The sequence below is a fragment of the Nematolebias whitei genome, chromosome 5 (genome assembly GCF_014905685.2).
Source record: "Nematolebias whitei isolate Nwh7 chromosome 5, NemWhi1, whole genome shotgun sequence".
NCBI lineage: Eukaryota > Metazoa > Chordata > Actinopteri > Cyprinodontiformes > Rivulidae > Nematolebias > Nematolebias whitei.
In genome coordinates, this window is record NC_056502.1 from 17733338 (window position 1) to 17745307 (window position 11970).

Consider the following 11970-nt stretch of genomic DNA (forward strand, 5'->3'; position numbering starts at 1 on the left):
GTGTGTGTGTGTGTGTGTGTGTGTGTGTGTGTGTGTGTGTGTGTGTGAGGAGACTGGGAGAGCATCACAGTACACATACACAGCCGCCCACTGACCGCTCACTGCAATTAATGGATTCTGACAGGGAGCGGTGGAGGAAGGGTGAAAGAGCAGAAAAGAGGGAGGAAGAGGACAGGAAGGAAGTGAAGATGAGAGCCTTCAAAGCAGGAGAAGCTTCGTTTTGCTGCTTCAGAGGGAGAAGAGAGTAGAATACTGAAAAAATAAGATGGTGAAAAAGAGAGGAGGATGGTGATAGTCAGCAGGAGTCAAAATTAGCTCTGATTCTTTTGGGCTGCATTGAGGTTGTGAAAGAGTCTGTGCAGGAAGTGTTTAAGGGCATGAAATGAGTGTGTGTGTGTGTGTGTGTGTGGGGGGGGGGGGGTAGTTATAGTACTTACTGGTGGGACAGCAGACGTACACTCGTAGTCTGAGACAGCTGCGTCCGTGATGATGAGTGGGTGTGGCTGTAAATACAGAAACATATATTTCCACAGTTGACTGGCGTTTTTATATTTGATCTACAAAACAGCATGAACACACACAGCAGGGGGAAACAACAGCAACAAAAAAAGAATTATTTTACTCATAAATGAGATTAGGATCTCAATCAGAGGTCTGTGACCTTTTAGAGAAAAAGAACCATTTGTTTCCCTTCTCTCTCCCACCATGTGTCCAGAGCAGCAACACCTGTTGTATCAAGTGAAGGCCCATGGGCCACTTTGAGTTTGTTGGAGGGAGGCTTGTCCAGCCTTCTCTAAAAACTAATTTAAACATTTATTGATATTTTTACAAATTTGGACAAATAAAAAATGTCAAAATGAAGAAGCAAAAACAAAGTTTATACAGATTTTGAGAAGAATTAAAACATTGAATTTTGCAATTCTACGCGAGTCTTCTTTTTATTCATGGAATTATTAAGCATCCTACTTTGAAGTGTTAAAGTATAAATTTAGAATGTGTAAAATTGGGCCATTTTGTTGGATATGTAGTTGACTTATTGATTTTTTTTTTAATTAAAAACAAAATATTTTATTTATTTTGACTGTAATGACTTTTTATTTTCCTATTTGTATTGTTATCAAACCAATTCTCCACATTTCTTCTAAGCAACTTGCCTGAAACATATTTCACAGAATTTCTGGTTAGAGTTAAATCCCACATAAGGGCTGGAAGATGGATATAGTTCTAAACTTAAAATAATCCAAAGCCTTTTCAGCAAATAAGCTTAAAAAAAAAAAAAAAAAAAAAAAAAAAATCTGATTAGTTTGGTGGCAGTTATGGTTTCTTGTGGCGCTGTGACCAGCATTTTTTTTATTTTTCTAATTTTTATTATTTAACCTTACAAATTACCAATGCACCTCTTAAAAATCCCTAGAATAAACACCTTAGTCACACACAGGTGCTGCTGGTTGCCTAAAACACCAAATGGTCACTTCTACTTGGGGGAGAACTTTGACCAAGTTTTGGTCAATCTAAGAAATAAATAAAATAAAATTATTGAGAGAACATCTTTCCATACATTCAAGAAAAATGATTGAAAGTCACAAAAAAGGTTAAGATGCTTTGTCAAGAAAAAAAAAAATCTACAATTTGAGGACCATCGTGTCCATCTTGATTATTTCTTCTTGCAGGAATGCACCAATGTTTACGTATAAATATAAAGTTGTGATCTAATTTTGTATTTAAAACTATATCGGTCTATACGTCACATATGGTTTGGTTTTATCTTAATGATTTAACTTTATTGGAAATGTAACAACGTTATTTTATTCTACTATTAATTTCAACATCATGACTATTAGAGCCATATTTTTGGGGTTTATGTATTTATTTTTAGTTTGGTGTAATACCTGAAAGTCACAGTGGGTGGCATCATGTATGATTAAATGGAGTCACAGGTAACCTCCCAGCAGGTGTGCTGACTGCAGCGGAAACACACAGTTTTTGACTTTCTCCTTGTGACTTGTTCTTAACCATGATGAGCAGGTTAGTTCGTTAGGTTAGGCTTCGGTTTGTTTTGTTTTCTTTGGTTAAGAACAAGTCACTACAATGACGTTAATGTCAAATCTGTGCACAACAATTAAAAACTTTCCCTGTTTGACTCTTTTTTTGTTTTGTTTAAATGACATTATCCTCCATCGTAGGAAAAAGCTCCATTCATCTGAGTGTTTGAATATAACTAATGTAAAATATCTGGTTATGGTAACATGTGAAACAAGGTGAGCACAACAAACCAGTATAGGCTCAACTCTTTGCATTTACTATAAATAAAGCCCATTACTGTAAGTGGGTTGGATCATAATAATAGTGAAAATCCAATAATGTGACAAGAACCATGCGAATAAAAAGAAAGTATTAAAAACACTTTCTAAGACTTTAAATAAGCTCTTTGTATCACAGCTTATTTTGACATGTAATAGTGAACGAAACAAATGTCACAGGTGTAAATAATGAAATTAGCTGCGTCCCATTTAGCTGCTTTGGTTTCTGTTTAATGTCTGCGACTGACAGGCATCATGGCGTTCTGGGACGCTTAAATAGAACAGAGCCTTTGTTAATAGTAAAAACAACACCTGTGCTTTTTCCTGCTGTGTCAAGTTAAAACGTCTGCTGTTAACATGATCTATTAAAGCCGCGCAGGATTTGAAGGGAAGCAAGAAAATAGGTCAAGCCTTCGCTTGAGGTTCAGGGTTGTTTAATTTGAATATTTTAACCAGATTTGCTACTTTTACAAGTGAAATATCTTTGATCTGAGCATTGCCAGCTTTTGGAGGTTTTGCAAACAAAAGCCAGCGGAGAATCAAACAAAAACTGAGGAATATGTATTGTAGCTTTCTTATTATAGTGCATTCTGAAACCATGTTTTAAATGGTAATGTAGCCTGAATGAGCCCAACACTTATTTAGTTTGTTAATATTTACTTTTGAATTGCTTTGTGTCAAGCTAAAAGTTCATTATGCATATAATGTCATCTCAGCACAAGAAGCAAGTTAATTTGATAAACAGTCAACAGAATGAATCAAGCTGCTTCAGTGCAAGTCGATGTGATCAGACGTCAATCAATCAATCAATCAATCAATCAATCAATCAATCAATCAATCAACTTTATTCATACCATTAGGTAGATTTGGTTACAGTGAGGTGAGTCAGCTTTTTTGACAGACAGGAGACTTGACATAGACACACAATAAGTACCGGGTATAAAAAATAAATAAAACATGATTAAAAATGATTTAAAAAATGGCTCGGTGCTATTTTAAGTCCAATTTTGGAAGCTTATGGCAACAGGAACAAAACTGGTTTTATACCAATTAATTTTAGTTTTACATCTGGGAATTTATCTGCGTCCTGATGGGCGAAGCCTGGACTCGCAGTGCAGAGGCTTGACAGGGCAGCATGATGGCTCAGTGGTTAGCACTGTTGCCTCACAGCAAGAAGGTTCAATCCCCGGTTGGACCTGTGGTCTTTCTGTGTGGAGTTTGCATATTCTTCTTGTGCTTGTGTGGGTTTTCTCCAGGTACTCCGGTTTCCTCCCACAGACCAAAAAACATGCATGTTGGGCTGCCTTCAGGCCCAGGCCTCCCTTGTAAAAAAACATCTGTGATCTCAATGGGATTTGCTTGATTAAATAAATGTTAATAATAATAATAAAATAAGAGGATGAGACACATCTGTTAAAATGGATGTGGATCACCTCTGCACCTGCCTGAAGTACAAGGATACTGGGCTTAGCTGCATCTCACCCATCAACTTACTGGACCATTTGACTATTTGATTCAGGCAGTTCTTGTTTTTAAGAGTTAAAACACCAAACCAGGACACCAAGCAGTAAGACAAAACCGATTTAGTAAAAGCTCGATAAAATATAGTTTTTATCAATGTGGAAGGAGAAAGTTTCCTGAGGAAAAACAGGTGCTGGTTCCCTTTCTTATAAACAGCCTCACAGTTTGCCTCAGTGGTCAGTTTACTGTCAGTAACTGTGCTCAGATATTTGTATTTGGTGTTAACAACTTCCACAGTCTGCCCCTTTAGAAGAGTAGTTTCCTGTGCCTTAGTGTGTTTTCTAAAAGCAATACTCATGTCCTTAGTTTTGGGAATATTCATCTGCAAATAGGATTCATCACACCACTGACTGAAGTCCTCCATCACGGGGCCGTGTCCTGTTTCTTCCTCATTAAGCAGCTAACAATGACTGCATCATCTGCATACTTTAAAATGACTCTGTCTTCCCTGCTGCTACGGCACATGTTTGTGTAGAGGATATAAAGGAGAGGTGACGGAACACATCCCTGCAGAGAGCCGGTGGAGGAGCAAACCTGCTCGGACAAAAAGCCGTTCACTTTCACTCTCTGTGTCCTGCTCCTTAGAAAGTCTAAAATCCGACCCATAAGATCAGAACCAATGTCAAACTCTAAAAGTCGATCTACTAAGATGTGATGGTGTTAAAAGCAGATGAAAAATCAATGAATATAAGTCATGCATGTGATCTTTTTCCTTCCAGATGCTTAAAAAGCAGGTTCATTAGAAAAACGGTGGCACCCTCTACTCGTCTGTGTGGTCTATAAGCAAACTGCAGAGGATCCATATCATTATCTATTTTCTCCAAGATTTCAGACCTGACAAGTTTTTCAACAGTTTTCTTCACAATTGATAACAGAGCAATGGGTCTGAAGTAATTTAGGATTTTAGGACAGTTTGTTTTGGGGACAGGGACAATCACAGCATCCTTCCAACATTTTGGGACGGCAAAGAGCTATTAAAAATCTGATAGAAAATCGGGCTCAGTTATTTGGCGCGATATTTAAGCAACCGACCACAAATGTTGTCGGGTCCCTGTCTCTTATTATTGCTTACAGATGTAGATGTGAAGCAGAACTTATTTTCCTGCTCGAGTTCTGCAACAAATTCATCTTCCCCCCTCCCTGCAACATTCAGTGTAATAAACATGCTAACATGGCGGATGTTACACCACTCACAGATGTAGTAATACTCCTGGCCGACGTGAAACTCGTAGCCCAGCGAGAAGGCGCTGTAGCGCTGGAACTTCTCAGAGAACTTGATGGGCGCGTGGGGAGCATGAGGCCGGTTGCACTCCCATCTCTTGAAGCCCAGCTGGGGGTCACAGTTCCTGTAGCCACGGCGATTGACCATGTAGAGGACGTACTGCTCGCCGGTGCCCACCATGCGCTGGCTGTCGTTGTAATGAGGGCAGTAGATGTCCAGGTAGTCGTTGACGTTCACCGTCATGGTGTGTCCCTCCATATGCAAACTGAAAACGATAAAGACTCTTACAGTTCATGCTCAGGAACAATTCTTTCTTAAGTGGAAGCTATTTTATTGACCTCAGTAAAGAGAAACTGAATTTTATTCTGGCCAGACTGATGCAGCTCTGACCAGCTGCTAGCTTGTTGGAGCAACAATTAGCTCATCATACTGGTCAGAACTAAACACAATTTCATCAAACTGAGGTTGTTCTTTCACATATTTTGGTTTTTCAGAACAAACAAATCACAAGACATCGTTAGCTCATTTTGCAGCAAGTCAGATTTACATCTTTTGTCTGGTTATGTTTGTTCTTGTGTTCTGCAAACAGATACGTACAATGTGTTTACACGGTACCATTCATGCTCACACGCCAGTCACACGCATACAAAACATTTACTATGTTTAGTTCTAAAAGCGCAACAATATCTGACTGAATAGAGGTATTAGTGCCTCACATGTGCTCCAACTTGATGTTTTATATGCTAACTCGCTTTACAACCAAAATAATGTGCATTATTTTTAGACGCACACAAGACTTTTACTCGATAGTTTCTGTCGCTGTAGAGGCTAAAAGTTGCTAATGAAATTGAAGTGTCATGATTTGTTTACACCAGTTTCACAGTGTTCCAGTGTGAACCCAAAGAAACTTGGCTTGGAGTCAGAATGTCTAGCAGTGCCCACTCGTGAAGACAATGTCTATGGGAATGTTGCGTTAAATGTATTTATTTCTTGCCAGAACTAATGTTTTTTTTTTTCAGGTACAGTTGCAAAAGGATCCTACAGAGTACAAGCTTGTCTTTCAGGTGTTACATTTTAAGTCCTTTGTTTAGTTATGAACTAGAAGAAAAAAGGAACAACACTCCAAAAACAACAAGTCAGAGTGTGTTGTCTTTGGATGCTTTCAGCTGCAACGCTCGCACGACGTCAAGCAGTTCTTTGTTTGACAGGTACTGAGGTATTAATAACAAAACGCGTGTGTGTGTACGCATGTGTGTATTTGTGGCTGCTGGGCTGATGCATGCCAACAATGTGGAGCTTGCTCTTCAGAACGGGCTCCAGGGCCACAGGGCCCTTCTCCTGGCGTCAGCGCTGCACTGTCCCATAACCCCGGTGCTCGTACATCAACCTGAACGCAACGCCACACTCGCGTCAGCCGTCACCACGCTGGCAACGACTCTCCCCCACCCTCCCTCAAAGCTCATACATCAGCGTCATCCCTAAAAAAGACTCTGCTTGACAAGAAGATAAGGTCTGTGACTGCGAGGAGACGTGTGGGGGTATACGAACATGTGTGCATGTGACAGAGTGAAATACATTCTTTCCTGACATCCAAAAGCCCTCCTTTTCTCCTCATCACAGGCACAGGCCCATATCTGGGTGACACAGACAGGTTGCAGTTGTAAATCATCCACACACCAATGATTGTGCGCGCTCACACACTTTCACTCATCGGCCCCGCTCAGAAGTTACGACGGTGGCACCTGAACATCACAAGGGGGCAGCAGTGTCTCACCCTTAACCTGCCTCTGCCTAGCTCCGCCTCTGCCAGTTCTAGGTCAAGTCTCCAGGGAGATGATTATTCAATTATTAAATGAGGATCGAACCTCTGTTCCAAATGTCTTCCCCTCAACATTACTGCTGCTCTCTTCAAATCCTTCTTGACTTTGTTTTTCTCCCAAAGCCATTCCTCTTATCGTCTCTCTCCCTGAGAGTAACAAGAATGGAAGATTAATTATTAGGAACTCATCTTCTGCACTCCTCTTTTATCATCTCCTCTCACTTTCTCTCATTACATCATTTACAAACCTGTAGAGAACAAATGGGAAGGGAAAAAAACATACAGGGAGAGGAAACGAGAAAGAGAAGGAAAGAAAAAAGAACGACTGGTTCTGCAAATGAGATGTGAATGCAAAAGGTGTAAAATAATAGACAAAACAAGGCACAGGTGCTAGTTACACATCTGAACAAAGGCAAGTTTTCAAAGATGAAGGGATAATGAGGGGGGATAGTGAAGAAAATATAAGGGAGAGAGCAACTCGGGGCATCTTGAGTAATCTGGAAGTAAATCACTTTGCCAAGATAAAAGCAGGCTTCAGGATCCCCACTGAGCACGGGCTTTTTCTGTGTGTATGAATAAGAGTTTCTGTACTAAACAAAGCGTGCTGCACAGTGTACAGGGACATGCCTCCAACATACACATGTACACAAAGAAAACACACAAAATAGATACCCTATTTGAAATACACTGTAAAAAAAAAAGGTCTCTGTGCAGCGTCATGTGGTTCTGTTTTAAGCCATGGGTAATCCAAAATTTGAAGTCACAAATTTCACAGTGAGATTAAATTGTAGTAAAGCAGTGCAATAAAATGCAATCAGGTCATCATTTAGGATGCTTTTCCTACAGTCCTGATTGGAAATGACTCAGACTCTTCAATAGGCAAACACTTAATTTGCACAAGTGCTGCTCAGTATATCAAAAACTGATCAAAATTGCAATAATGATGTGCGCTATATCAATACAGCAAAGGGTGCCAATAAATTGCAGACTCAAACTGCAGGCCTACTCCCTACATTTGACACAGCCAGAGAGAGTTGTGAGCTTTGGTATAACAGAACATGAGGCTTTAATGCAACACATGTTGTCTTTTTATGGTGCAACCCATTTTAGCATTGCTCCTCATTTATCAAGACTTACACAAATATTCATTTAAAACAACCTCAATACAAAATATTGCCAAGTCCTAAAATACAGGAGTGTGTATTTTATATTAATTGTGCTTTTAATTGCAAAATGACAAAAAGACATAAAACTGTAAAACAGTCAGACTGAGGTTTTGATGACAATAATCAGTGAATCTACTGTAATGACTTGAGACATTTATGATTTAAACACAACAAATCTAGTTTGTTTGTTGGTGTACTAATGAACCCTGGAAAAACAGAGCTGTGACCTCCAAGAACACAATATAACTGTGGAGGAAGCCATACTCTACGTGACACAGTTATTTTGAAATAAAGGCAGATACATTTGCAATGCAAATAAAATAATATTAAAACAACAATTACTCAATAGTTGCCAACCTTTATAACCAAAAATGAAAATGTATTTTAAAACAAACCTAGGAGAAAATAAAATAGAGTGTAAACACTTAATAGAACTGAGCAGTGGACTGACTACAGGAGGCTCGTTTTTCTGCTAATTATGCACAGGCATGACTGACCAATAAAATAACCAATTATTAAACAAAATTGACAAATATCAGCAAACTAATTGGTCTACCAATTGATTTACCTACCTTTATTGATGTATTTATTGAGACCAAAGGGCTTTACGAATATTTATCAGACAAAGATGAGTGATAATACTAAACAGTTAAATGTGCTATGTGATGGTTAGCCAATTAAAAACATTTTAAATTGGATTGCATAATCCTGTAAGTCATACATTTTTAATTTTTGCAGATGCAAAATAATCTTTAAACATATTAGAAAAAAGTCTACAGAATGCAAATAATTACACAAATATAGCACATGAAACAAACGTGCAAGTTAAAAATACAATAAAACTAAACAAGATGTAAAGTGTCAATAAACTGTTGGTTCCACATTTTTATCTCTGGTCAATTATTACACAACTGCAATGTGGTTTTATAAAACAAAATAAATTTTAATGATAAAAATTCATCCCAATTTTTATGGAAATCAGAATATATAGAAATATATATATATATTTTAATGTTGTAACGCAGCTGGTGTAGATAAACCCAGTGGTGCAGGCAGGCAGTCCAAGACTCAGGAGGAATAAATAATAAAATAATTTATTTACCAAAACAAAAGGCTGTCAGGGCAGCAAGACTTATGAGCCACAAGGAGCAGAACAGGACTTCACCAGTGGACAGCTTACAATACCAGGACAAAGGACTAACACAAAAACACAGACTATATGCAGTGACTAACTAGACAAAACATCTGTGAGGACACACAGCTGAAACACATCAGGGGAAATGATAAACTGGGAAACCAGGGAGTGCAGGAACAGAGACACAACACCAGATGGAGGCATACACTAGGAAAATACAAACCCTATAACAAACAGAAACCAAGTATCAGAAGAAAACAGAACATAAACACAACACAAGATGGGGCTAGACACCAAGAAACAAACCACAGTCCCTATAAAAAATAAACTTAAAAGAAGCTGGAACAGTCCCATTCCAGTAATATCCTAATTTTTCTGGAATCTGGAATCCTGGACAAATTAAAACTGATTTTCAAGATCCAGTAGTACTTAGTGGTTCATTTTTCACAGACTTTATCGCAGTTTTTCAAAACAAGATTGGACACACAACTGGCTGATTGGTGGATGAGCCGCATGATCATCATGGATTTTTTTTGTTTAAAATGAATTGTTTTTAATTATTTAGCACCTGCTGCCCCTTTGTGCAGCCCATAGCTTCAGAAAAAGCTTTGTCCTGCACCTCTGTGCAGTCCAAGCTGCAGGAGAAGCTTCCTCCTGCAGCTGATCAGCTGATCGCCGCTCTGCAGCGGAGAAGTGGGCGTGGCCAAGAGCTGCAGGTGGCAGAGAGCAGAAATCATGGCATTCTGTGCTTTTTTAGAGCGTTTAAAGTTTAGAAACATTGTTTAGAATATTGCAAGAGTGTGGGGAGGGTATAAAACGCATATATATATATATATATATATATATATATACTAAAATAAACTACTACTTATTACTTTTACTACTAGTCCTACTTCGCAGTTTTCCAGTTATCACGGGGCTTCAGGGTACGGATCCCCCGCAATAAACGAGGGACTGTATATGAATAAAGATGGTTCTGTGTGACTAAATTTGATATTTTTTTTCAACCCTAGCAGGCCTTTTTTGGAGAGGGGTGGCACCTTAATCCTCAATCAAATTGCTGCTTATTGGTTGACTTGAAACATCCAAATAAAAGGTAACGTGAGACACAGGTATGGTCCAAAGGATCATAAACAAGTGGTCATTCAGCTTGAAGCATATAAGAGCAGGAGCTGATGAAAGCGCGACACATCGTCTACATCACAAGGAGTTGAGCGGAGGTAACAAACACTTATAGACACAGATCCACCAGTAAGATGGAGAGATGGAAGATGGAGGATTTATAAAATGAGACGAGGGGTTGTTGGAGTTAAAAGCAGCAGAGTATGGCCACTGGGGAACAGACAGAGAAAGATGGCGAGATGGAGCAACAGCCAAGAGCAAGATCAAAGACTGCCTGGATCAATGTCACTACTGTAAAACCACATGAGAGGGTAAGAGGGAGACTTACGGAGAGTTTGTTGCCTATATAAATCAGTCACAGGCAACATAATGCCTCAAAGTTACCTGCTGCTGGCCTGTAGGAGTAGTACGTCAGTAAAACACTTTGACAGAGAGCGCAATTGTTTCATTTAATACACAGAGCTTAGATCACCGACTAATTTCTGCTGTTTTTTGTTAGATGGGGGACTTTGTTGGGAAAGGAGGGCATTAAAGGAGAACATGGGAACTTTAAAATACTGAAGCAGGTTAGTGCATTTTCCTTCCTCTGTCACCCTCAAAGTCATACAGTGGAATAATTACAATACAAATATAGCAAAACTACATTCATCCTATAATCTGTATATGATTCTTTATATTAAACTGTCTGCCATATTTGTTACTTTTCTGCTTCTGTTCAAATTGACAGAAAATTATAATTTTTTTGTATTAAAAAGCAGTAATCTCTAAAAATATTTGTTTTCTGCTCCAACTGATATGGCTTATTTTTCCACAGGATTTATTTTCTGTCATTTTCAATGAATTTCCAAGAAGTTCTATATAAAACAATCAGCCAATTGAATCAGGCACACCGATGAACAAACAATTGATGTAAAACGTACTATTTTAAACATATAGTCTGCAGGCTGCAAAGCCAAAGAAGACTGTAAGGAAGATGCTGCTCAGAAAACTGTGCCTAACAGTCCAGGTAATCCAGTCTATGCTGCCTAATGTGAACATAGAGGATTCCTGTGTCTAAATTCTGCTAAACTTACAGTGATCAAAAGTAACAGACCATGGGTGGTTGATTGGGCTGCTGTACGTGTTGGAAACAATTTAAGAGCCGGCGAACTGGAAAACACAAATGCCTAGATTTAAACAAGGTTAAAGAAATCAAAGGAAACATTGCAGATGGGCGAAATGTTGGATTAAAACTTGTCCAGCAGGGTTACAAATGATTGCCAATCAGGATTTGAAAGCCACTCCGTCTCCTGAGGCCAAAAATCTTAATCGCATCTCGGTTTGGTACAGAGGGGCTAACATTGTTGCGTGAGGACTCCAATCAGGCAGCAGAGCTGTAGGTGTAATTGAATGGCTCCCCCGCTGAATGGAGACTCCCAGACGTTTGTAGCATCAATGAGGCGCTCATCAAACACAGACAGGAGTTCTGCTCCTTGTATCCTCCTTTTTCTACTCCCTCTTTTCGGCTGATTGTTCTTTTTACTCTTTCGTCTCCTGATCTGCTTCTGTATGTTTGATATCACCGGAGAGAACAAATGTGGATTTGATAATGAACTTGTGGGTACAACTGTATGATGGGGTCGGGAGACGGGAGAGTAGAGAGAACAATCAGCCGAAAAGAGGGAGTAGAAAAAGGAGGATACAAG

At 39.1% G+C, this 11970-nt stretch overlaps 2 protein-coding genes across 2 annotated transcripts in view; one reads left to right on the forward strand and one right to left on the reverse strand.

The window, feature by feature from the left end:
- efna3b (ephrin-A3b) overlaps nucleotides 1-5665 on the reverse strand; it is a 19954-nt gene extending 14289 nt beyond the window's left edge. The window contains exons 1-3 of the mRNA XM_037676638.1: nucleotides 5652-5665; nucleotides 5016-5308; nucleotides 438-503 (exon numbers count right to left, since the gene is read on the reverse strand). Coding sequence (XP_037532566.1) covers nucleotides 438-503; nucleotides 5016-5308; nucleotides 5652-5665 — 373 coding nt within the window. The remainder of the gene's footprint in view (nucleotides 1-437; nucleotides 504-5015; nucleotides 5309-5651) is intronic.
- A 626-nt stretch (nucleotides 5666-6291) lies between these two features.
- LOC119409738 (sugar transporter SWEET1-like) overlaps nucleotides 6292-11970 on the forward strand; it is a 7689-nt gene continuing 2010 nt past the window's right edge. Inside the window, exon 1 of the mRNA XM_037676639.1 lies at nucleotides 6292-6471. Within this exon, the coding sequence (XP_037532567.1) occupies nucleotides 6292-6471 (180 nt within the window). The remainder of the gene's footprint in view (nucleotides 6472-11970) is intronic.